We start from the raw sequence: 26,525 nt of genomic DNA, 5'->3' as shown, positions 1-26,525 counted from the left end.
ATCAAAATCCAACGTCGAGCCAACATCTTAAACCAACATCATATTGACGTCAAATACTGGCATTTATTCATCAGGTATGATGACCAAAATCCAACGTCTGATAGATGTCATTGTTGTAACAACCACACAATGTCAAGCTGTAACATCATTGGATGTTGATATTTGATTGTTCTTAGGTTGCATTGGAAAATTGACCAAAATCCAACGTCTATCTAACTTTGAACACTGACGTTGGCCTGACATGGGTTCTGATGTCAACCCGATTTTAATTTCCACCCAAAAAGCAACGTCCCATGACGTTGGGGTACAAATCAATCTGACATGTTGACGTCCTGTCTGCTGGGATAGTAGGAAAAACAAGTATGATGGTCAGTGGTTATCAGATTTCAAAATTCTTCAAAATATCTTTGTGTTCAACAGAAAATAAGAAACTGTTTGAAACAACTTGAGGGTGTGTAACTAATTCCTTTTTGTGTGAACAATCCATTTAACTAGGCTATACAAGTTAGTAATGTAGCAAATACGCTAAATAACTTTTATAAGGTTTACAAGTTTAAATTCTGTCACACTTCCTCACTCTCAAGTTGCTGCAAATCATTCTATCTTATTTCCCTCATATGAAACCAGAACAGTAATGTTATCAAAATCATTATCATTTTTCCACACAACAAAAGGTGACATAACCCCTTTGGGTTCCACTGAGGAAAACAAATTTAGCTGAGTAGCCCAAACGATGACACAATTTTAAATCTTCCATCAAGGCAAGCACTATATTACAAATATGTTGTATACACGATATGTAGGTTGGACACGATTGATTATATAACCTGTAGTGATTACACTAATCTGAAAATCAAAACGAAAGAGTTCCTTACACGATAGTCTTCACAGGAAAGTAAAACCTGCAGTTAGTATGCTTGGTAGTGAAGCGCTGCCCCGCCTCCATGTTTTTTCATATGAAGAGAGAAGGAATTTTGCCTCAGCTTTTGTCTCGGGCTGCAGTAACACACACACGCGATGGTCAGCATGACAAGCTCACACACCATGCAGTACATCGGACTTCTGCTGCTGGCTGCTATCCTCCTGCAAACAATAGCCGTGGCTGTAACTTTCATTTACTTCAGCAACGTCTTGACGACGGTAAGGGCCGAGGAGTTAATGCGTTTCGCACGTTACCTCAGAACTTCTGCTAAGTTGCCATGAACAATTCGCTATAAGTGTTGCAACACCGAAATGCAGTAAATGTTAGACTTTAGATAGATTGAGTGTTGTTTGCTTCGTTGCTCGGCTTGTTTGTTGTGAATTCTTTCCTGCATTTTGTGTAAGTTAGTGGAAAGCTGCCAACAGGTCGCTCAGCAGAGCCTGAAGTACAAGTTAAGCAACAGCAGACTCTAAGAGTAGTCAATGGCAGTATATATTTTAATTAACAAAAGGAGAATAACTTGGCATTTAATGTTTGTAAAATGTAACTTGTATTATTAGTATAGTATATTTAAATAAAAATAGCAACAGCAAGTCTTCGTATGTGCACTACATGTATAGAAATATAGTTATAATTGATTAAATGGATAGACTGACTAGTTTTGTATTCTATATCGCAAAACATTATTGGCAACGATTGTTTGGATAAATCATGTAACATTTTTACACTTTACGTATGAATACGATGGTAATATTTCTGTCAATGAATGAATAATGCAAATTTACATTTTGAACATTTATTATTTGATGAATATAACTTCATGTTTGCATTTGCATATACATTTGTAAATTCAAAATGACAAACATTAAACCATATAATAAATAATAATACCTTCTTTTTTACAGTCTATGTGTGCATATGATAACAAGTAATTAACATTTGACATTAATTATTATATAAATATCATATGCATTACAATAAAAATTTGGCATGTTTATTATATGATATTATATGTGCATAGAAAGTGATCATATAATATATAATAAGCAAATGCAATATATTGGTTAAATCTGCAAATAAATTAGTATTGTTTTTTTTTCTTTCATTTACTTGTGCACTCAAGAGAGATCTAAAGCAGTGGTCATTTCATATCTACTTTAATTGATTTATTATTTATCTATTGGAACTTCAAGTGAATTTCATTATGTTTTTTGTATGTATGCAAAACAAAAATGAATGAATACTGAAATGGGGCATGCAAATTCATGTCACATAATAACCCATTTGTAATTCACAGATGAAAGAGACCTTCTCCAAGAGCAGCGTGTCTTGTCTTATGCGGGCCAACCTCAGGACTATAAAGGGTCAGGAGCTGAACGGGGCCGAGGGCAAGGACGACCCCTGCTGGCAGGTCACGCAGCAGCTCCACTTTCTGATTGAAAAGGTATCTATCCGCTTCTGAGGGGGCCCATAAAGTCATAAAGCTGCCCATGGTGAAGACAAAGGGCCCATTTAGGACTCGGATCGGTTTCCTTTTTTAATTAATAGAGGAATTTCCTTAATTTTTTGAAGCTTAGATTGAGTAAACCAACCTAATATTCACAAATGATACTGAAGAATTGGTCTATTCACAGCGCACTGTGTGACCTGAAATTTTATGTGTTTTTTTTTTTTTTTACAGTCAATGTCCAGTCGATATCAGAAAGAAATTACATCTGCTGTCAAAGGTATGTTTTTTCAGATCACATTCATATTGAAAGGTAGTTCACCCAGAAATGAAAATTTGCTGTTCATTTATTGGCCTTTTATTTTACTCGCTATCTAAGATGACATTTTCTTCAGTCAGATTTTTTGCTGAAACCTCAGTTATTGGTGATTCAGTTTTTGGTGATTCATAAAGTGCAAGTCGGCAAACTTCTTACACTTTGAGAGTCAAAAGAACATACAGGCAACACAAAATTAAATCTCAAGGCTCCTTAACATACAATAAGGCTTTAAAATGCAAGAACCTTAGGATTATTTCCAACATTATTACTTTAATAATGATTAGAAATCTATCTTCATGTGCCACAGGTATTAGTTGTGTTCCCTACATATGCTTTTTGACTCTCAAAGTGTTGCCTACTTGCATTTTATGGATCAGCAAAGAGCATAGGTTCAGCTAAAAATATTTCATCATCATGGATATCCTTAAAGCTGATTTATACTTCTGTGTCGAGTGATCGGCGTGACCCATGGCGTCTGCCTTGCACGTAGTTGTGCATTTATACTTCTGTGTGGGTTGCTTTGCAATAACACTTTCGAAACGCTAGCTGGCAGTAGGTGTTCATGTTCTAATGTGTCAAGTTTCTTTGCGGCTATTGTTTTTTTCTGAACACTACAAGTAGCTAAAACTTGCTCATTCAGAGGCGGGAACCGACGGACGTGCAACAACTTTAATCATAAGTTAAACACAAAACAAATGTTTTCATTTGGAGCTCTTTCACAGGACTCGTCACTTGTAAACACTTGTTCCATTGAGCTCACGGCTCTCAGCACCGCCCGTGCTTGTCATCGGTACAAAGCTGACCAATCACAGAGCTTGCGCTATGGTTCGTTGTGACGTGTAGTTACATTTTGTGAGAGGTCAGCGTCGGCGTCAGCCACATCAAGGGCTATGTGACCGTGCAAAGGCTGTGCCGGAGCATACGCATACGTGTGCGATTGATGCAGAAGTATAAATCAGCCTTTAAGATGAATAAATTAACAGCAAGTGTTTAATTTTTGATGACCTGTGCCTTTAAGTTTATACAAAAACACAAACAACAAGTGAATTAACCATTTTTACAGATGAAGTCTCTCGTGTTCTTCCCTCACTGGTGATCCAAGATCAAGACGATTCCTCTCGGCCTAAGATTGCAGCCCATGTGACTGGGAGTTATACACCAGAATCAGAAAAAGACGGAGCAGGTACTTGTTTCTGCTTTTCTAACTAATATAAATGTGTTAATCTACAGATCAAAGTTCATGTTCACCTTTTAAAATCTACCGAGATAAGCAATTGGATGACATCCAGGTCAGATAAAAAGCCAATAAGCTATGCAGAAATCACACAAACGCTGTTGTGTCCCTGCAAGTAAACATTGTTTTCATGTTGGCTTCCCTGAAAGGAAGCTCATAAAACCTTTAATGTAGGTCAGAGGACATGCTTTCCTCTTTAAAAAAACGAAACAAAACAAACGCACTGTTTCATCATATCTCTGTAGCCATTTGCCTGAAACAAAAAGCTGGTTTGTAACACAACCCGAGTCTTTGAAACGACCCCCTCCCATTTCATTCGTCTGCCAAATGCTGAAACAATGCAGCTTTTCTATCAAACCCGACCCATAATCCTTCTCTTTGGCTTGACAATGCAGGTCTACCAAACAGGAAGGTCTACGGACAGAAGATCCAGTCTTGGGAGTCCGAAAAAGGTCTGGCTTTTCTCCAGAATGTGGAGTTGAGTGACGGAGAATTGGTGGTACCTCAGGCTGGCCTTTATTATATCTACTCGCAAACGTATTTTCGTCATACGCTGATCGAGGAAGACGAAAGCCCTCGTGAGGATGAGTACGGCTCGATGGGCGAATCTGTTCGAGGGAAACCGATGTTGCAGTATGTTTATAAAAAAGTAAGCTCCTATCAGGTGCCGATTCTGCTAATGAAGAATGCTCGGACAACATGTTGGTCACGTGACTCCGAATACGGTCTTTATTCGATCTACCAAGCTGGGCTTTTTCAACTCGGAAGTGGAGATCGAGTGTTTGTGACAGTCAGCAACGTAAGCACAATTGACATGGATGAGAAGTCAAGCTTCTTCGGAGCATTTCTGGTGAGCTAGTCAGTAAAATAACACACTGGATGATTTGTTTCCAGAGCCAATATGAGGAACAAGACTCGACTTGCTTGGTATTTCTACCTGAGAATTCTTTGGAACAGCTGCCAAGCACCTTAAAACATTTGGATGCGCTTGCCGAGATGTTTGGTCTCTTGCCAAAACAGTTGAACCTTGATTGATGAGAGCTCAGAAAGGTGCAAATATTTGGCGCTTTTTAGCGTATGGCCAGCGGATCTGATTGTAAATCAGTTCCTTGGTGAAATGTGTTGGAGCTCAGATTCAGTGTGTCTGCCTGGAAGGGGCGACGACATAAAGCGAAGGGCTTGCCAAGTCATTTTGGAAGCGAGTTTGTTGGACACGATGCGTTTGTTGTCCGGGCAGGAAAATAGAAGGCGCGATTCTTCACGCCTGTGGAAGACCTGTTTGTGTCTCTTCTCTTTGAACATGTGACCTGTATTGCTCTTTCACGTTTTAAAGACTGATTGTAATGTCGAAATGCAGTTGGAGAGATTTGGACAAAACTTTGTGTTATATAAATCAAGCCTTGATTGTTTTTGCTGACATATTGCGAGTGTCACTTTCAGCACTAATGTGTTTATATGACATAATTCATTCCTAAAGCATGAATCTTGTACATGTGAAAATCACTGTGACTTTGTAAAATGGTAAATTGTCTTGTATATAATGTCTTTTGTATATAATTTTACCAGCGTTGAATGTGGGATGTCCACTCACTTTAGATAACTTTCAGTACTTTCCACATTTTCATTTGTTCTTTGTAATGTTTCATTTATTTGTAACATTTTAATCTGAAACTGATCTTCAGTTAAACGTAACTATGTACGTTACAGTACACCGTGTTCTTCTGTTTTGCATACGTTTGTTTCCCAGGCAATTTTTTTTCCTACATTAAACATACATCTTATGTAATTTTGTTAAAACAATGACTATGTGATTCATTATAATTATAATTAAAAATAATAATCTTTTTATATATTATTCATTTTTAGATCATGTAACTATATTACATTTCAAAAACAGTTTAACATATTAGATTTTCTAATTATTACAGGTGTAGTTTAAAATAAAAGTATGGTTTTAAATGCCAATTTACTATTAATACAAAGTTATATTAACTCACTCAACCCCCCCCCCCCCCCCATATATATATATATATATATATATATATATATATATATATATATATATATATATATATATATATATATATATATATATATATATATATAAAATTACATGTACATAAATATCTTACAAGAGTTCACATTTCACTGATGATTGATAAAGCTTGTTTGGCATGCTGTCCCGGGAAAGAGCCCTGAGCTCATAAGATCCTTGAAACCTGGGCTCCCTCCCTATTGCAAGGCGAGAGGGGAGTTTGAGCTCAGTTAGAATTCGAGAACTCCCCTGCTGTAGTAGCTAATGAACAGATAGTGATTGCCCTTAAGCGAGAGCTACTTACTAGGAGCATGTCAATGGTGCCAATTTGGACGGTCAATTAACATAAGTTGCATGTTTTTGGATGGTGGGAGGAAACCTGGGAACCCGGTGGAAACCTACATGAGCATGGGGGAGAACGTGTAAACTCCACACAGAAATGTCGGCTGGCTTGGTAAGGACTAGAAATAGTGACATTCTTACTGTGAGGCAACACTACTAACCACTGGGCCACCATGCCACCCATCTAGGAAAGGAGGAGGAGCAGGGGTGGAAGGGGGGATTCTTCAAAGCGAAGATGTCTGTTTTTTGGAACTTAGGGTATTTATAGTGGCTTAGGAATCATCTGATTGGTGAATCATAAATTGGATAATGTGGGACCAGCCACAATCATAAGCAAGTTATCCTCTCGAAATTAGTTTATAAATAAACTTCACTGAATTTCCCCCTTGAATTAAGAAAATATAAGCAACTTCTCCAGGGGAGTCCCAAACAATCTCGGGCCCTATGCACCTAAGTAATTCTTACAGATACGTTTATTTAGCATTCCCACTTAACCTAGTCAAATCTCTTTTATCTCTTTGATTGAATAATTACATTCACTACTTATTTAATAAATATGCAAATTCTTGAGGTCAGGCAAGGTAAGAGGTCGCTTAGGAACCCAGGAAATTTGGGGACCCCCAATAATGCTTAAAAGTTTAACTTAAACCTTAAACCTATATATTTTATATAACATCATTTTCAATCACGTGAGGGTCTAACAAAATGTTAACGTTAATTATTACATCTATGCAAATTTGCCCCCCACCCCCAATCATGGAGCAGTCCAGCAGTCAAATCAGGTAAAGATATTTTTTTAAAAATGAAATATTTTTATTTACTTTTTATTATTTTAAATGAAACAAATCCTTTAAAATTTTGAAATTGCGTTAAGATAAAATGTAAAAAAGGAGACAAATATAAAATATAATTAAAATAAATAAAAGTACAAAGGGTGCATTTTAGGAATGTTGGGCCCCTTGGATGGAATTGCTTATGGCTCTTAAATCAATAAATGCACCTCTGCTTGAGGTATACAAAAGCCATGCTTTGATTTGACCATAGCCATTTTTGTCTACATTCTGCCCACTTGTGGTAAAAGTTTGTAAATACAGTTACTGGGCAGAGATCCAGCACATTACTGCACCCCATGGATTTGTTTGATTGCACTATTACAGGCATATGATTCCAGTTATCCATCTATTTTTTGGAATCGTATATTTCTAACCAATGATATTTCAGGTGCAGTGTATTTTTATATATATGGATTTTCCACTTTCCATACAACAGAGTAAAGCCAAGAAATAAGCCCCCCTCAGCAATATTCTGGGCAGTAATATGAATGAAATGTCTCATTAATATTGTATGTCAGCAACTGTAAAGCGATTCTGTACTAGTCAAGAAGAAGTCTAACAAAACATTGATTTCTCCAAAAGCTATATGATCCTTCCCTATACTTCTGCTTGACGCTGTCAGGAAAAACAATGTACATGTACAGTAAGTTTACACACTCACACATGGACAGCATTGTGATTGTAATGCACTCTTGTAATTAACTGCATCACAGGATATTTGTTGACCTTTCGCTAATACATTAATTTAAACCAGTGTTTCTCAACCATGTTCCTGGAGGACCACCAGCTTTGCATTTTCCAGGTCTCCTTGACCAAACACACCTGATTCAGATCATCAGCTCATTAGCAGAGACTGAAAGACCTGAAATGGGTGTGACAAAGGAGACGTCCAAAACATGCAGGGCTGATGGTCCTCCAGGAACATGGTTGAGAACCACTGATTTAAACCACCAGTCATAATTTCTAAAACCTTCAGAAAAGAACATGCAATTTTAAAATGATTTTCGAAATGAAAGACAAGAGTCTTGTTAGGATTTTTCTTTTTTGTGGAAATATGTTACATTTATATTACAGGTATTTAAATGCCCCAAGGGAAAAATAACAGTTTGAGACAGCAAAAAACTAGCACAATCAGGACAACAACATAATTTAGACAGAAAAACCGTACATACTGCATCTGTGTGACTTGCATCTGTAGAAATGGTATCCAGCTGATGCCCTCTGTGGACCGTAATCTATGTTAAGTGATACCCAATAAATACTGCAAATGTTGTTAATGTAACTTACAAAATATATCATAAAATGTACTTTGTTTTTTTTTTTTTGTTTAAATCGAATTCATTAAGTCTGTGTACAAAAAACGGTTTATAAATACAACCAGTCTCTACTGATGCTGTAGGGTACCATTCATTTAACAGGTCTCGTCCGCTAGCCTACAAACTGAAAATCTTCCACATATGCACATAGCGTGACCCGCAACAATGAGGTCAGGTATATCTTGCTAAAGATCGTGCCTTATAGATCACTTGAAAATCAAAATAACCCCTTTACCTAAAGAAACTCGTCTCCTCCTAAAGGTGTGCGTGTAAACCGAAAACATTACAAATGATTTAAAGGCACGAGCTTCAGCAATAGCTTGTATAATTGATAATGTGAACTGGAACAGAATCACAGTAGCTGCCTTGTCGATAGCTGACTCTGCTGGCATCGGCCCCTTGCTACAGTGCCACCACACTGAAAGCAAGCCAGTCTGGAAAACAGGGCGATGTTAAAGGAGAATCATCCAGGACTCAGTCAAACCTCATGTCCAATGGTTCATCGAATCCTTTGTCTTCGTGTGGTCCCGTAGCCAAGAAAGAGGCCACAGGTGAACCAGCCGCGGTGGAGACGTTCAGCATCCCGCCGGCGCCGCTCCCGGTGGCGTTACGCACTGCGATGCTGGTGACGTTTATGCCTAGAGTTAGTCTTGTCTGCTCGAGTGCCTTTTCTGGCACCGCAAAGGCCTCCAGCTTTTTTTCGCCATTGGCCATGTAGGAGTTCTGGCAGCCCCTGCATATGCAGTCCAGACAGGCTTTGCGGTTGGAGTAACAGGGGCATCGCTGTCCACGGCATGTAAGAACACTTGGGTTTTGAGTCGCTCTGCCGCACTTGCAGCCCTTTTTCTCCTGCGCCTTTTTGTACACCACTTTGGTGGGGCTGCCGGGAATGAGGGAGCTAGTCAGAATTCTGTCTTTCATCTTCTCCTTGGATTTTGGAGTGCCTTGTTTGGATTTAGTGTACGCCTTCTTAGGTCCATGGTGGTCTAGGGTCTTTTTGACAGGTTTGGCAGGCACTAGTAATGTCTTGCCCACCTTTGAAAGGCCACCACCATTGGGCACCACTGCCATGTGCGGGATAGTCTGTGCAGGAGATTTTGGCTCACACTTGATCTGAACCGGAGCAGAGGCTCCCAATGTAGGGCCACAGATGAAGGTGGAAATGGGCAAGGGTTGGATCTTCTCACTATCGCTTTCTGACCGCGAGCGCTTCCGATTGGAACGTGGCATTCGTGGTGTCACTGCAGAACAGGATATTCCTAAATGTTGCTGATTCTGCTGGGACACCTGGTGTTGGGGCACAAGAACTTCGTGCGAGTCCTGTGGGAGTGAGGAGGGTTGCCGGCTAGAGTCAACCGAGGAAAATGGTCCGTTTAAGTTCCCCGAAGGTTCAAGAGTTGATTGCAAAATAGCAGGACACTCATCCTGGGAAACATGATCTGGTTCTAGAGTCCTGAGCACTTCCTCTACACTCAAGAGGAGAGTCCCACCATCGTGTTTAATATCCTCGCTGAAGCCACAAATGTCCAAGGTGCTTGTACAAAGCTCCTCACCAGCTGCTGCCACTGCCTCGCAAACAGGGATTTCATTGGTGAAACTCTCTTGCTTCACTTCATCAGCCCCGCTACTCTCCACTGAGTCAGGGACACTGGCCTCAAGAGAAGGTAAGCTGGCAGTCAATTCCTCTACATTGGTCAAGCCATTGCAATCCTGAAGACCATTCACCCCAAGAGGGCTGAGGCCTTGCTCCTTGATCTCTGTGGAAGGGGACTGGCCCTCATCGGGGAGCGTTTCTGAGGTTGAGGGTGTTGGTGATTGGTTTGTCAAACTCAGGGAGAGTGACTCCTCCCCCTGACCCTCCAGTCCCTCATTCAACAAGGACAGGATGTCTGAAGACCCTTCCACAGTACTTGAAATGTGTTGAGCGAGAGGAGAATCTGCGATGTACTCGCAGAGTTTTTTGTAGCAATCCACCAAGATGCACAACTGCTTATTCTCTTCAAACTGCTCATAGTCTTTGCACCAGCTGCACGACGGTTTCATCATCATCTTTTTGCCTTTACATGATTTACAGACATAGTGCTGGCACGATGAGTTGGTAGGAGCGATTGGATCTTGTAGCAAATTGCCTAAGTAATAAAAAGAAAACATATTTTGAGCAAGAAACAACAGTCTGGGTATCATTCTAACACATTAGCATGCAAATTATTCAAATCACCGCCTGAACAGGCTGCCTGCATGTTGTACCTTTTAAAATGATCATTCAGATCTGTAATTAGTTTTCCAGATCACAAGCAATATTACACAAGCATTTCATTAGACATGGTTGTGTGGTATTGAAGAAAGCATATGCGAGGATTTGAAGGGTCATGCGATGCTTCATTGTGTGGTTCACATTACATGCACAGCATATGGTTAGCAGGGATATCAAATGCAAATACAGATGCAGTTTTATAAACAAGCACAACAAATAAACATGCACTGCTTAATACAAATAATAATCAGGTTTTAGAAAAAAAAATTATGCATGGATTATCAGTGGCTATATTAAAAGATAGCAGTGAATTACCTGCTTATGGTGAATTACATTGAGATTATCATATACTCACAGTGAAGTTAATTTCTAGCTAACTAATTATAATATCAATCAATTTGAAATCATTTAAAATATAGAATTGTGTGCCAGGGAATTATTAATTTCACCAAATGTAATAACTGTTATTAATAATGAGAAAAATACATGGTGTATATTTTATATACATAAAAAATGTACATTTTTATTTCATATAATAAAGGCTTCAGTGGAAACCTTGAAATATATTAACAGTAAAATATAAAAGTAACATATGTAATATTAATAAAACAAAATGCAAATGTCAAAATAAAATTTAAATATTACATATTAATTTTGTAAATAATATTAATTACAATATAAATACTCTGCGAAGAAAATGATTTGGATGCCTGCATTTTTAATAATAATAATGGTAATAAATAAATAAAGTATTTAATATTGAAATATTGAGAGAAATACTCTGCTGAAAATAACACAAATTAAATAAAATACAATAACTTTAAAAGTATTCATGTCAATTTGGATCCCTAGACAAATCTCTGATCAATAAAATAACTGTTTATGAATATAATTAAGACCAAATGCATTTTAATTATAATTACTATAATAAATTAAATGTACTTCCGTGCAAACTCTGACAAATGAACCTAAGCAATTAAAGCATGTCTTTAAATATAAATAGCTAAAGCGTCCAGGATTAATTTATATTGTTTTGTCTAACCAAGCAGGCAAGCCATTACTATTCAAGCTCATGCATCTATAAACACAGCCTAAATGCACTGCTGTGTGTCTGAACGCCCAGGCTCCAGTTGTCATTGTAGGTCAGGAATTCGTGGCCTCAATGGGGGTGTGTCATGTTGTCTGGAGCTTCGCGTGCAATAAAGCAGAAGTGATCATGCAAGCGTGCAGTGATGAAGCAGAATAAAACGGGATCTCTCACCACACACAAGGCAGGCGAGAGACTGTCTGAAAAAGGGCAAGAGCTTATAGATTTCCGCCAAAGCCTGGGGGTCCCGGGGATCGCACTGCAGCACCGACCGACAAGCTGACACGTAGAGAGTGGTCGCATTCACCGGGTTCATCTCAGCAGTGTCGTGCTAGACGGATCCACTTCGGGGAGGAAAATAAAAGCGTGAAGGAGCGACGGTGAAAGCCCACGTATCATCAACGTCGCGTGCAATTCCGTCGACTGTGAAATGTCTGTTCATCGCATGCAATTAAAACCACTCCATCTTAACGCTTGCCCCTCTTCCACGGCACGAAATACGACCAAATCCTCGTCATCATCGTGTGATGAAACAACATCCACGGGGGTCTGGTTGAAAGCACAATTCAAAGATGCATTTGCACGATTTCTGTTTTTTTTAATTCAACAACAACACGCTGGTGGCGCTCTTCGCCCCACTGGGCCTCCGATTACCACCAAATTCAAACAGAGAGCACAGATTGCCTCCTTGTCTGATACGGGATGAATGCAGTCCTTGTTTGCGGTGCTATTCCGTCTGTTTGTTTATTTATTAATCTCGATACGAGCTGAGGCTCGAATGATAGCGGCTACACGCAAACACCGTCACTCTGTTATTGTCCGCCGCGCTTCATGGCGCTGCAAAAAATAATAATAAACGAAAGCAGGCCTCCTTTTGTGCTCCTTCCTTTTTTAAAGGACTTTAAGGTGCAAGATATTCACCGTGCATCCATGCGAAGTGATTTCAAGTCGCGTGTGAGGAAAAAAGCGGTATGAGTTGAGAGGCTGTTTGATGTCAGTGTGAGCTGCGCCTCAGGAACAAAAACAGGCCGCTTCGCTTCTTTCCTGCATTCTCCCGCCGCTTTCCTGTCGTCTGCGTGCGTCGATGGTGTTACGCGTGCGAATTTAACATCCACAGAACATTCGTTTGGAGAAGAAGCTGTTAAATTATATATCCAGTAGCGATATTGAAATGTATGTGTATTTGAAAAGGCTTCTCCCCTCCCTTCCTCTCCGCAGTAGAACAAGGAGGGGGCGCTGCTGTCCACATCTCGCGAGAGCTTGAAGCGCGGCGGCTATGGGAGAGGAGGGTGGTAGTCTCGCGATATATCAGCTTCGGAGGCTGTAAGGAGAACACTCGCGAGAAGGGAACGCTAGCTGGTGTGGGCGACTGGTTCCCTTGGTTACATAAAGGTTATGATGCGGGGCGTGGCGCGGGTGAAGATGAGGCGGAAGAAAAACATGAACTTAAAACAATTAGACGTACAGAGACGTTATTCAAGAGATTCATAAACATGCTAAACAAAATACGGACTATAAATGTAAAATTCACCCATTAAAATGTAATTCTGAATAAAATGTTTCAATAACGAAAATCTTTATACATTGTTTGATTATTAGCCTATATTTAACGCCATTTTTTTTAGACAATTTCAATGTGGTCATGCCATTGACCCATCAAAATGTCCTGCTTGTTATCAAACCATTTCATAACTGTAACAAGTGGCAATTCAATCATAACTTCATGTTAAAACAGCTAACATAACATCATTTATCAATTTGTGGCTCCTTTTGGATTCTCGGAAGCTGTAGAAATTAAAATTGTAAAATAGGAAATACGTTGGGACCATTGCTGTGGTGTACACCCCTCAAAAATGGTCTATAGTTTATTCAGTGCGTCCTTAACATAATGCAACGCTCCTTCAAACCCCTTATTTTATATAAATATATCTGTGGAAAATTAGTTAAGCATTTAAATCTTTCATTTTTCCTCTGAATTTATTAGGGTTTGAATAAAAAGTTAATATTTGTTTTAATCTGTAGGGTCACTTCTTCCTGTAACACTTCTTCCAATTTTTAATTAAATTTATTGTCATTTTTAAAAGTTAAAACGCGCGTGCACATGTATGTGTGTGTGTGTGCGTGTGTATGAATAAAATACAATTTTAAGGTATTTGCATTAATTTATCTATATTTCTAGCTTTAATTTTTTTTGTAACTGTATTAATGTTAATTTGTTGACATGACCTAATAATAAAAAATACTTACAAAATAATAAATTAATTATTTTAAAGGGGTATGGCATAAAAAATAAAATATTGTAAAATCGCCATACCTCTTTAAAATAATTGTAACACTGCCTGAAATCGAATCACATTCTAAATAACTTTTAATGTAATTTAGAATTCCAAATAACTTTTCCAGCCTCTGAATTGTTTTTGTAGCCTTCTCCTAACCTGTGCATTTCAAAACTTTATCCGAAAGTGTGTGTGTGTGTGCGTGTGTGTGTGTGTGTGTGTGTGTGTTGAAAAAGCTAGTGCAGAAAAGAACATTTGAAATCTTTGGATTTATTATTTCAACAGCGCCATCTAACGCGTACAGCAATTAATACATTTTATTTTCTGCACGGTTTTTCAAGTGCATTATGTTTGCAGGGGTTTTTACAGTTTTATTAGATAATTTGAATTAAACTTCATCAATACGTTAATATTATATACCAACTTTATATATATCGCCATTATTTTATTTATAATTTATTGCAAAATAAATTATCAAAATATCATTTATATATTATAATGTACTATATAATTATTTTATGAGTGTGAATTAGTGTGTATGGATGTTTCCCAGTGATGGGTTGTGGCTGGAAACATATGCTGGATAAGTTGGCGGTTCATTCTGCTATGGTGACCCCAGATTAATGAAGGGACTAAACTGAAAAGAAAATGAATGAATAAATAATATAATTATTTATTATTCACAATTATCTATCTATCTATCTATCTATCTATCTATCTATCTATCTATCTATCTATCTATCTATCTATCTATCTATCTATCTATCTATCTATCTATCTATCCACACAGTTGAAGTCAGAATTATTTGCCCCCCTGTTTATTTTTTTCCCCAATTTCTGTTTAACAGATTTTTTTTAACACATTTCTAAACATAATAGTTTTAATAACTAATTTATAATAACTGATTTCTTTTATATTTGCCATGATGACAGTAAATAATATTTGACTAGATATTTGTTAAGACACTTCTATACAGCTTAAAGTGACATTTAAAGGCTTAAGTAGGTTAATTATGTTAACTTGACAGGTTAGGGTAATTAGGCAAGTTATATAATGAAGGTTTGTTCTGTAGACTATTGAAAAAAATTATAGATTAAAGGGGCTACTAATTTTGTCCTTAAAATGGTTTAAAAAAAATTAAAAACAGCTTTTAATCTAGCCGAAATTAAACAAATAAGACTTCATCCAAAAGAAAAAAATATCAGGCATACTGTGAAAATTTCCTTGCTCTTTTAAACATCATTTGCCAAATATTTAAAAAAGAAAAAAATTCTAAGGGGTGCTAATAATTCTGACTTCAACTGTATATATTTCTCTCTCTCTCTTTCTCTATCTATATTTCTTTCTCTCTGCTCAAAGTATACATGACATTTCTTCCAATTGTAAAATAATTTCATTTATTTATAAGGTTGTTTTTGCATTGAATAAACAAAAAAGATGTTTTCACGTGTTCATATTTATGAACACGGTACCAATGTTTTATCTTCAGAAGATTCAATTTCTAATAACCCTGATTTATAATTACATTCATTCATTAATTTACCTTCGACTTAGACCCTTTAATCATCAGGGGTCGCCTCAGTGGAATGAACTGCCAACTTATCCCACTCCTTCCAGCTGCAACCCAGTACTGGGAAAGATTCATACACACACTACAGCCACCTTAGTTTATTCCATCCACCTATAGCACATGACCTTGGACTGTGGGGGAAACAGGAGCACCCAGAGGAAACCCACATGAACACGGGGAGAACATGCAAACTCCACACAGAAATGCCAACTGACCCAGCTGGGACTCGAACTAGCGACCTTCTTGCTGTGAGGCCACAGTGCTAACCATTGAGCCACTGTGTCACCCAATTACAATAAAAAAAGCTCTAAATGACCGACAACCTTGATTTGGTCACAATACAAGCAATAGCATTTTTCAGATTTTTTTACAGACATTTTTCACTGTGTGTGTGTGTGTGTGTGTGTGTATGGATATGTGCGTCGACACACACTCCCTGATGGCATAAATATGTTGGCTGAAAGCCCGTTTCCCAATAAAACCAATGTTTGTTGACACAGTTCTTACTGTTCCTTCCCTGTTTCTAAGATTTCTCCTTATTCCATGGAGATTGGAGGAGAATGTTATTTTTTTACTTAGATGTGCTTCACAATGTCCCACATGGTCTAAGAATACCCAAAACAAACTTTGTGCATAGCAACGATTTAAGTGTATTAAAACAAGAACTTAGTAGCTTTCACAAAACCCTTCAGAAAATACTCATCATTACTTTTAAATACTTTTATTTAAACATTTTTTTAAAAAAGCAACGTTTGAACAGTGAAAAGGTTAAAATAAATGACAATCCCGCAGTTTGACCGGAGTCTTGAAACAGGAAAGCACCGGTCAAAACGCGGGATCTGACATCACTCTTCAACACCACACAGGTCCAATCAAAAACCTGCTCCGTGGAGATTCAGATGGACATAAAAGCCCAATAAACCACCAAGAAATGTTCACAGCAATACAGTATTGTGTGAAAAGCTACAATGTTTCCACAAACGCACAGTAAAAAGGTAAATCACTGAGCAGACTCTAAACAAGAGGAGGTAAACTTCTTTAAAATCAGAACAAATGAGTTCTTCAACAAAATATCCGTATAAAACACATAACCAGTGTCTGAAGTATTGAATACTCCCCTGTACTTCCTCCTCAAATAACAGCTTTAGCTTTTTAAAAAAAATGTGGGCTTCAATTCATCTGCTAAATCTGAGCAATCAAACAACCAAATGATCAATTTAAGGCCAATAGTACTTTTGGATGAACTTGTAGTATGAATACTTTCTTACCAAAGCCAGAACTTGAATTGGCGATGACGTATCTAGAACTCAACAGCGTCACACAAATGTCTGATTAAACCGCATCTGCTCTGAGAAATCAATAGATATGATATGTAAAAAAGAGAAACTGATATTGTCAAGATGATGCTGAAATCGTATAGCCGTTGAGGATTTTCCAGGCTCTCTATGGTCCATCTGAACTGAAGGAAATGCTGACTGACAGGAAAGCCTTACAATGGGATCATGGGCTGACGACGAAAAGTAAGAGAGGAAAGTTCACATGCCTGCGTACAGTTGTGTGAAACTGCCATTTAAAAAGAACAAAATAAACATTTGAAGTGATTCTTGTTGGTTGCTGGTTGCGATCACCCGTCGAGTTTGAAATCTCTCCTAAAACATCTGCATTCCAAATCCCTGTTGGAAAAGAGCAGATGATTAGCATTTCCTTCTTAAAGGCCACCTTTTTGACCCCTTTTTCAAGATTTAGGATAAATCGTTTGTGTCTCCAGAACGTGTCTGTAAAGTTTCAGCTCAAAACATCTATCAGACTATTTATTCTTCTTCTTTTAATCTGGGAATTTTGAGCTGTTATGATATACTGCCGAGCACGCAGTATTCTTAAGGACACCTCTCACCCTGCTCATAGACTGTTTTCTCTCCTCCCTTCCGGCAGGCGCTTCAGGCTCCCCCGGACAAAAATCAGCAAACTGAGGAACAGCTTTTTCTCCAGAGCTGTCTCCCTTTTGAACTCTGCCCCTCACTGACTCTTTTGCCCCCCCAATACACCCCCCAACACTCCTCTAACTTATACTCCTCACAATCACTGCACTCATCATCATTTAACATTTGCACATTTAAAGTTTGCACATATTCATTGCACTGATTCATTTATTTGAACTGTACATACCCACTGCACATGAACATTTCTAATTATTTTTATCTGTCTGCACACTTCTGATTATTAATAGTATCCTGTACATATATTCATTTATTGTTAATCTCTGTTCATAGCTAATACAACCTGTATATAATGTTCAGAGTACATCCATCTGTAAATATCACCATAGTTTTTCTATAACTGCACTATATAACTTATACCTGTATCCTGCATTTGCCGCTATTGCACTGCTGGGTAGACTAAAACTGCATTTCGTTGCCTTGTACTTGTACATGTGTAATGACAATAAAGTTGAATCTAATCTAAAAAAATCGAATCTATTGTAGCTGTTGCCTGTGCCTTTAATGCGAATGAGATAGTTCTCCCCACCCACCATTCCCACGTGTGTGTCAGAGCTGTAGCCTTCACGTAGATAAACAGCACAGTGACAGACCAGAATGACGCAGATCTCACTTACTAAGATACTTAATAAAAGAAGAACTTTTCCAACGGCTATTATTTGATATATTTGTTGTGGAGGCAATTCAAGCCTTTCTGCAATGATGAGTCCCAGACAATGTTGTTATAAAATTCGGTAAAATCGCTGTAATTCATTACAAACATGCACTGTTTTTAAAACGTTTTAAACTTGTAAAACTCATTCTCTCCACATTTGATGATGATTGATGATCACAGAGAGCTGAACAGATCTTTTAATCCCAGTTGCTTTGGACATGTCCTGTCTTGTTGATATGATTCTATGCGTTACTATGGAGACATGTTAATATGCGTCTGTCAATCAATTCGGTGAGCGGGGAAACTGCACTCCTATATCATGTTGTGGTGGGCCTCAAAATGGGAGGGTTTGGATCCTATTTTAACATCAGGAAATTAAATATAAGGACACACTATACCTACACACAGTTCTGTCCAAACAACTTACAAAAGATGCTTTTCATCATAGGTGCCCTTTAAAACGAGTTATAGCTAATAATTTCCTCTGGTTTACTTACAGGATCGTCTTCCATTATGGCTGTAGAGTCAAAAAAGTCTGGTCTGAGTTCGGCTCTTTCTCTTCGGTTTCTCGACGCCGGCTGAAATGTGAAACGTAAGGTAAGATCAGAAGATTAAGTCATTTAACTGACGAACAGATGTTGTGATTCGTGTTGACCACCAGCAGAAACATCACAAATACACTGAAGGACTCGTCACATCTGTGAACTCTTACCAGATCTATGACCATAGTATCCTCGAACTCCTCGTTCATGTCCTCTAGTTGACCGCGCGATGACATCATCACGTCCTCGAAGATAGGCTCAGCGTCATCCTCCATGAGGCCTCGCCTAGAAAGAATCAGGTTTAATTAATGATCTGATGGATTCAATCTTTCAGCTTTAGTTTTGTGATTAGGCATTATTTGTTTATTAAGGGTTACAATTTAATAAATTAAGTAAATAGATTTTTTAAAGTATCCATTAGTAGTATTATATAATATTACATTTACTTGAAATGTATAACAAATTCTATATTAATATTAATAAATTATTATTAATGATATAGAATAAAATAAGCATTGGCCTTGTATAAAGTGTATGCTGTCTGCAAAAATTACACCCAAATTAATATAATAATATGATGATGATGATTATATGTATAGTGAAAGTTATAAGTTATATGCTCAATCAAATATGCTGGTGAGAAAATGTAATACGTGTTCAGAGCGGGTTAAGGTAAACCTCTTTACAACATACTGAAGTTTTTTTATATACAGCTCTTTTGTAATATCATTTAAAAAGAGAGTCTCCATAAGCTGCAGGTTGCGCAGAATGCCTGTATGAGGATTCTGTTATAAAACCTAGATGGCGCAGCGCAAGTGATTTATTCTGTAAGGTAAAAGTTCGATGATTTTTTGTTTTGATGAGGAATTTGATGTATAAGTTTATTTGTCAACTGGAGAATTCTCGTAATTAATTATTATTTAATAATTAATTATTTAAATAATTATTTTAATGTTGTTGACAAATCTTAGGCTCGCTGATGTGCGTTATTATCAGTCACCTACAAGGAAGTGACTGTCTGTAAAAAATTGGCATGAGAAATTGCTGTAAAAAATTCAAACAGCTATTGTAAATTGGATCCCGCTGATCTTGCAGTTAAAAAAAAATATATATATTTAAAAAAGAAAAGTTTTATTGAGATGTATTGTTGGTGATTTGATGGATGTCAGCCTAATTGGGTAGCTTTACTTGGACAGAGGAAAATTAAGACCGGTTTAAAATGATTTAAAACCTATAAGACAATATTTCAGTGAATTTAAGACTTTAAGGTCTAAAATTTAGTTTTTGAAATTTAAGACATTTTAAGTCTTTAAGACCCCACGGGGACCCTGATTCCAAGGGGGTGTACTCATTTATACTGTGCTCTGTATTTTATATACAGTTGAAGTCAAAATTATTGGACCTCCTATGATTTTTTTTTGTCTTTTTCAAATATTTTCCAAATGATTTTTAACAGAACGAGGAATTTTTCACAGTATTTTCTATAATATTTTTTCTTCTGAAGAAAGCATTTTGATTTATTTTGGCTAGAATAAAAGCAGTTATCAATATTATTAGCTCCCTTAAGCAATATTTTTTTTCGAAGGTTAACAGAACAAACCATCGTTATACAATGACTTGCCTAATTACCCTACCTTGCATAATTAACTTAAGTACTGTCATCATGACAAAGATAAAAGAAATCAGTTATTAGAAATGAGTCATTAAAACTATTGTGCTTAGAAATTGCTGAAAATAAAAACTTCTTTCCGTTAAACAGAAATTGAGGGAAATATACAGTGGGGGCTAATAATTCAGTAGGGCTAATGATTCAGATTTAATAATTTATACATTTTACAGATACATTTTATATTTCATACATATATAAACAAATACACATATAAGCATACATTAACAATATATTTCGACTTATTTTCAAAAATATTTAACATTGCAGTTAAACAGTTTTAGAAACTGCACACAACTGCTGTGAAGCCTTCTCGTGTCTTACTGCTTCAGCAAAGGGCTCAAAGCTTTGAGAAGTGTCATCTGCTTTGGTGTGATTATGATCACGTACACTTGCTGTCTCACTCCAGCGCTGCGTGATTTCATGTAGTTCATCCCGCTTCTCTCTTTTCGGTTCACCTCCTCCATCTTCTGCTGATCCAACCACGACATCTGCATCTGAGGGCTGAAATCAGGGAATAAAGTGATGCAACAACAGCCTCACAATTGCTTCAGCTGCAGCTCAAATTGCAATACAAATCAGTATGATCTACGTTCAGCAAAATGTTCCTCCACAATGCAGGGTTCCCACTCTTTCATGGACACCAAATTCAAGGACTTTCATGGACTAATAATTTTAAATCGAGCACCTTAAACAGCATATATAGGGCCATGAAAGTCCTTCAAGTACTTAACTATTCACTTTATGTTTACATAAAATATCAGTAATAATGTTTGAATGTGTAATTTTCAAAAATGCAGACTGCTTTAAACAGTCATTTTCAAATAACTTTAATACAATTAGTTGCATTTAATACTGGCAATATTCAAGTGCAGTTTCTGAAATAATGGTAAAATGCATGATTTGACATAGTTCTTGTAAAACATTTCAATTTTTATATTAAGAATTTCATAGTTTTTTGTTCAGTTTTTGAAAGCAGCACAATACTATTGCTAAAATAACACCATCAATTTTAAATTTAAGCACTTTTAGGGACCATGTTTGTTTTTAAGTACTTTCCAGAGGTAAATTCTTCCTACCTCGCTTAAATGATCTAAGATGATTTGGCATATCCTGGATCTTTTAATCTTATTTGAATTAGTGAATTTATTTATTTAACAGGGACATGCACAAAAATTACATTAACCTCAAAAAGGAAAGATGCATTGTGCCAGGTTGTAGCAGGATTGCTATTTTTCACCTGCAGTCCCTGGACAGGTAACAATTAAAACAATAATATCCAATTAATTAAAAAGTCAGTTTAAAACATACAGGCATTATTGCATATAAACTAAAACACTGACAAATCAAAAACATCTCACTCAGTGTGTACAAATTTGATTTAACAAAAACCACCTCCTAGTCAGACGTGAAAACATCTTATAATTTGTACGTGTGATTACTTCTGTTGGGAGAGAATTCCATAGATTTGAGGCTTTATAAATAAAAGAAGATTGACCAGAAGAGGTCTTACGTCTAGGGGCAAAACATTCCCTTCTTACCACAGAACGTGTCGTTGGCAATGTTTTCTCTAATTTGGAATTTAATTTTTTTTTTTAAAAGCAGAAAGATTGTGAATAATTTTAAAAACAAAACAAATATTGGAATATTTAATAATATTATCAAAACTTAAGAGACTATGTTTTTTTAAGATATTGCAGTGATGGTACAACAGAGGCTTTTTACCATGAATTTTAAGTGCTTGATAACTGATCTCTGGCTAATTTGGTTCTTCAAACAAGTTCGTAAATCAGATTAAAATATCTAGATGAACTGATCTGAGATCACTGCATGTATTGTGAAGGATAGATCTATCGGTCCACGAAATCATGATCAGCAATGCAACAATTGGCTGATGGTACAGCAGCATAATGACATCATCTGATTAATATTCAATTATCCATACGAGCACAATTACATAAAATTGGTAGTAAACGGTTTGTTAAATGTGATACGCAATAACCTTTCCACTTTTGTTGTGGGCTACAGGCTTTACACTTTCATGTGTCAAGAGTATTTAGCTATTTATTTAGTTTTACATTTAGAGCAGATTTTCTTTATTATAGTAGGCCTATTCAAGTTTCTTAATCTGCAAGTTTCTTAAATTTTGCATCAAAAAAAACAAACATTTTGATGTCAGTAAAGGTGTCTGAAACTTTTGCAAAGCAACAAATCACCATCATATTAGCTGTCAAAACAAGTGCATGACTGCATAAATTATTATTCCTTTAAAAAAAAAGTTGTATATTGTGAATGTCTGTTATCATACACAAATTGTTCTTAAGCTGGGTCAGTACCTTAAAATAGTACGCGATCCTATTTTTATTAATAAATGTTCTCTTTGAACCCCTTAAGCAGAACAGACCTGTGATAGTCTTTGTAGGCTACTATTATTTCGGAGTGCAGATTGCCTAAATTTTATTTATATATATATATATATATATATATATATATATATATATATATATATATATATATATATATATATATATATATATATATATATATATATATATATATATATATATTAGCCCCCTTTGAATTTTTTTTCTTTATAAATATTTCCCAAATATTGTTTAACAGAGCAAAATTTTCACAGTATGTCTGATAATATTTTTTCTTCTGGAGAAAGTCTTATTTGTTTTATTTTGGCTAGAATAAAAGCAGATTTATATCTTTTATGAACGATTTTAAGGACAAAATTATTAGCCCTTTTAAGCAAATTTTTTTCCAGACAGTCTACAGAACAAACCATCATTATACAATAACTTGCCTTAACTATTACTATTTTTCCAAGTGTGACCCCATCTAATCCTGTTTATATGAAATAAACCTGCAGGTTTAAGCTACCAGAACTGTTGCTAAGACAACAACTCTCGGATAAGTTTTAAAGAATTAAATGATCCTGGATCGTGTCAAATCGTCAATAACCAAATCCAGCTAATTGGGTAATCCACGTATGAAGAACGGACCCCTGGACTTGAATTCATACATACGTCTAAAATTCAAGTACTGTCAAGAAGCGTGGGAACCCTGAGAATGTAAAACGGCTCTGAGCTTGAGTCTGTTTTTCGTAGACTTAAACTCATACTTGTGCATGTAGTCTGGTTCTGATCCCGGTTCTGAAGAGTCCTGGTCGGGGATGTGATCTGCGGCCTGTCTGGGGTTTTCTCTCAGGACAGTAGACGTCAGCTGAGGAGTGTGGAGGCCTCCTGGTGTCTGCAGTGTGTCATTACGCATTACCCACGATCCCTCAACACTCTCCTCTGTCAAAAACACACACAAAAAACAAAGTCAGAAGTGAGGGACAAGATTATGATGTATTTTTACTTAATGACGTCAGCAGCAAAGGCTATTTTCATGGCATTTCATTAAAAAAAGTTACAATTAAAAACAACAAACAAATGAATACATAAATTAGATAAAACATTTTTAAAGTTAATATACAAGATACATTTTTTGACACTGCTGAATATCTCAAGTGAGTTCAAGTGAGGAACAATTGACTAATAAGGTCAGTGTTCATTGTTTTGTGTGTAAAATATGATAACTGGTGTCCAATTTCTTTTTTCTTCCTTTTTGCAATTTATTTTTAGTTCCTGCATGTTCTCACAGCTGAAATCAAACCAGAAAAACAGGCTTTTGTGTTTTAATATTCCAGTTTTAATTGAACTGATTTTTGACAATTGTATGTGAAACACACGTCTGAATATATTAAGTATACATGCTATAGCTTTATAACAACTAAATGGCACTTATGTTTTATTTATTTTACACCACTGCCAACCTGATTTCACCAAGTAGGACATGTTCCTGGATTAACATCTATGTTGATCCTGGAACAACATTCCAATCAGCCAATCAGAATTAAGTGATAGGTTCACTGTTTATGTTAAGTTTAGGTGTACAGTTAGATTTATGCACTTCTACATGATTGTTATGCAGCTATTCTTTTTCTCTGATTTTGGGAATAATTAGCAGTTATGGTTGGGTTTAGGGGTATGGAATAGGTGTGGATTACATTTTCGAACAAAAATTATGTTCCAGGATCTACATAGATGTTAATCCAGGATCGCATCGTACTTGGCAAAGTCATTTTTTTTTTTTTCTGTTTGTCTGTTCATGCGAGTTTAGGTTTGTTTACATGCAGATTGATCTCTTGCTATTGTGGCAGACATGTATTAAATGTAATAAAGGAGTAATATAATATAATTACTGTAATAGTTTTTATAAAGCAATAGCATGTATAAGTATTCTTAATATATTCAGGCTTGTTTTTTACATACAATTATCACAAATCAATTAAATTAAAATATTTAAATACAAAAGTTGTCTGTTTTTATGATTTCAGGTCACCTGTAAGAACATGCAGAATCGAAACAAAATTTCTCCATTAAGATATGTTGTTAAGGAAAAAGGCTGCCAAAATGTAATCAGCACAAGTTTTTATAATATTTATCAGAAATATTGTACCTCAGGTTTGTGAACTTTTCATTTGGTTGATGTTTTTAATGTTACAACAATAAAAGGGTCCTTTAAGGCCCAATTGCAATTCTACCCCTTAGCCCTTCCCCTCATCCCTAGTTTTGCACGTTCCCGTGAAGGGGTAGGGGGTGTCCCAATTCTCTTTAGCTTGAAGGCGTAGCGCTAAGGGGAAGGGGTAGATACCCCTTAGAATGAAGATTTTTCAGGACCACACTTGAAACCAAGGGGTAAGAAAATTTCCCAGAATACACCAGTTACAACGGCAGGATCGCTGCACCCGGAAGTAAGAAGATCCACAAATTAGTATTTTTTGTCATTATTACAAATTTTTACAACAAACAAACACATGTTTTAATAAAATCATAACCACGTTTGTCTTTTACTGTCATACTTTTATAAAAAACGCTAAAATAAATCAGGCTAAATTTTGCTATCTATAATCCCTAATAATAACTCCTGTATAGCAGTCCCACAACATTCTCACACTGGATGACCCTCGAATACCCTGTCAAAAAAGGCTAGTGGCTGGGAATGAGCTTTTTACAGTGTCTGCTATAATGTTAATGTTGTTTTTGGATGAATGGATGAATATGGCCAGGGTGTAAATGCGCAGTATAGCTACGATCTTATGGCCACATTAGACGGTTATGATAACATAATATATGCCTTCAGTGATTTCCTGAAGACAAATGTAAAAAAATAACACAACTGGAATAACTACAGCAGTCGCCATCGTCTGATCTCATATGAAGCAAGAGATCGCGATGACAATGACGTGTGCAGGTGCTGTAATGCTGTCCCAATTCTTAGGGGTAAATTTTGAAGCCCTTCCCCTTCACACTAATTTTTAAGGGCCAAGGGGAAGGGGAAGGGGTACAAAAATAGAATTGGGATTGGGCCTAAATTAACTTTTAACTCTCCGGTTTCTTTATCACTCTTTAAACTGGAAAGAAACTGAGATTTGACATTTACAATGATGAGTGTTGATATTAATGGATCTAAAAAAGTATTGTAAATAGTTTTTTGGCATATTATGGTAATAGGGCAGCATGGTGGCTCAGTGGTTAGCACTGTCACCTTACAGCAAGAAGGTCGCTAGTCCTGGCTGGGCCAGTGGGTGTTTGTGTGGAGTTTGCATGTTCTCCCGGTGTTCGTGTGGGTTTCCTCCATGTGCTCCGGTTTCTCCCACAGTCCAAAGACATGCGATATAGGTGAATTGGTTGAACTAAATTGGCCGTAGTGTATGAGTGTGTGCCAAGGTGAGAATATATGGGTGTTTCCCAGTACTGGGTTGCGGCTGGAAGGGCATCCTCTGCGTAAAACATATGCCTGAATAGTTGGCAGTTCATTCCCCTGTGGCAACCCCTGATAAATAAGGGACTAAGCCGAAGGAAAATAAATGAATAAACGTTATGGTTATTAACTATTATCTCTTTGGTTTCTCTATCGCCCTTTAAACTTGACAGAAATAGACATTTGACATTTACTATGATAAGTGTTGATAT

At 36.7% G+C, this 26,525-nt stretch overlaps 3 protein-coding genes across 4 annotated transcripts in view; 1 reads left to right on the top strand and 2 right to left on the bottom strand.

Moving 5' to 3' along the window:
* The first annotated feature begins 940 nt into the window (after window positions 1-940).
* Window positions 941-5,722, top strand: tnfsf10 (TNF superfamily member 10). 2 transcript variants are annotated; one of them, XM_056451031.1, is made up of 5 exons: window positions 941-1,140; window positions 2,220-2,366; window positions 2,604-2,649; window positions 3,791-3,871; window positions 4,318-5,722. In XM_056451031.1, exons 1-5 carry the CDS (start codon window positions 1,018-1,020, stop codon window positions 4,779-4,781), a joined length of 861 nt encoding a protein of 286 aa, XP_056307006.1. In that variant the 5' UTR covers window positions 941-1,017; the 3' UTR covers window positions 4,782-5,722. The 2 variants fall into 2 exon arrangements, with proteins under 2 accessions (XP_056307006.1, XP_056307005.1); XM_056451030.1 differs by having other exon boundaries at window positions 942-1,140; window positions 3,752-3,871.
* A 1,609-nt stretch (window positions 5,723-7,331) lies between these two features.
* Window positions 7,332-13,011, bottom strand: msl2b (MSL complex subunit 2b). Its single transcript, XM_056450646.1, has 2 exons — window positions 11,964-13,011; window positions 7,332-10,577 (listed from the first exon to the last, which is right to left on the bottom strand). Exons 1-2 carry the CDS (start codon window positions 12,103-12,105, stop codon window positions 8,923-8,925), a joined length of 1,797 nt encoding a protein of 598 aa, XP_056306621.1. The 5' UTR covers window positions 12,106-13,011; the 3' UTR covers window positions 7,332-8,922.
* Window positions 13,012-16,341: 3,330 nt separating this feature from the next.
* stag1b (STAG1 cohesin complex component b) overlaps window positions 16,342-26,525 on the bottom strand; it is a 49,087-nt gene continuing 38,903 nt past the window's right edge. Inside the window, exons 30-34 of the mRNA XM_056450468.1 lie at window positions 23,627-23,801; window positions 20,887-21,000; window positions 19,001-19,115; window positions 18,786-18,866; window positions 16,342-17,309 (exon numbers count right to left, since the gene is read on the bottom strand). Of these exons, the coding sequence (XP_056306443.1) occupies window positions 17,286-17,309; window positions 18,786-18,866; window positions 19,001-19,115; window positions 20,887-21,000; window positions 23,627-23,801 (509 nt within the window). The 3' untranslated portion in view covers window positions 16,342-17,285. The remainder of the gene's footprint in view (window positions 17,310-18,785; window positions 18,867-19,000; window positions 19,116-20,886; window positions 21,001-23,626; window positions 23,802-26,525) is intronic.

The sequence above is a fragment of the Danio aesculapii genome, chromosome 24 (assembly GCF_903798145.1).
Source record: "Danio aesculapii chromosome 24, fDanAes4.1, whole genome shotgun sequence".
Lineage (NCBI taxonomy): Eukaryota > Metazoa > Chordata > Actinopteri > Cypriniformes > Danionidae > Danio > Danio aesculapii.
Note: the sequence above shows the minus strand (reverse complement) of the source record. Positions and strands in the feature narration are given on the sequence as shown.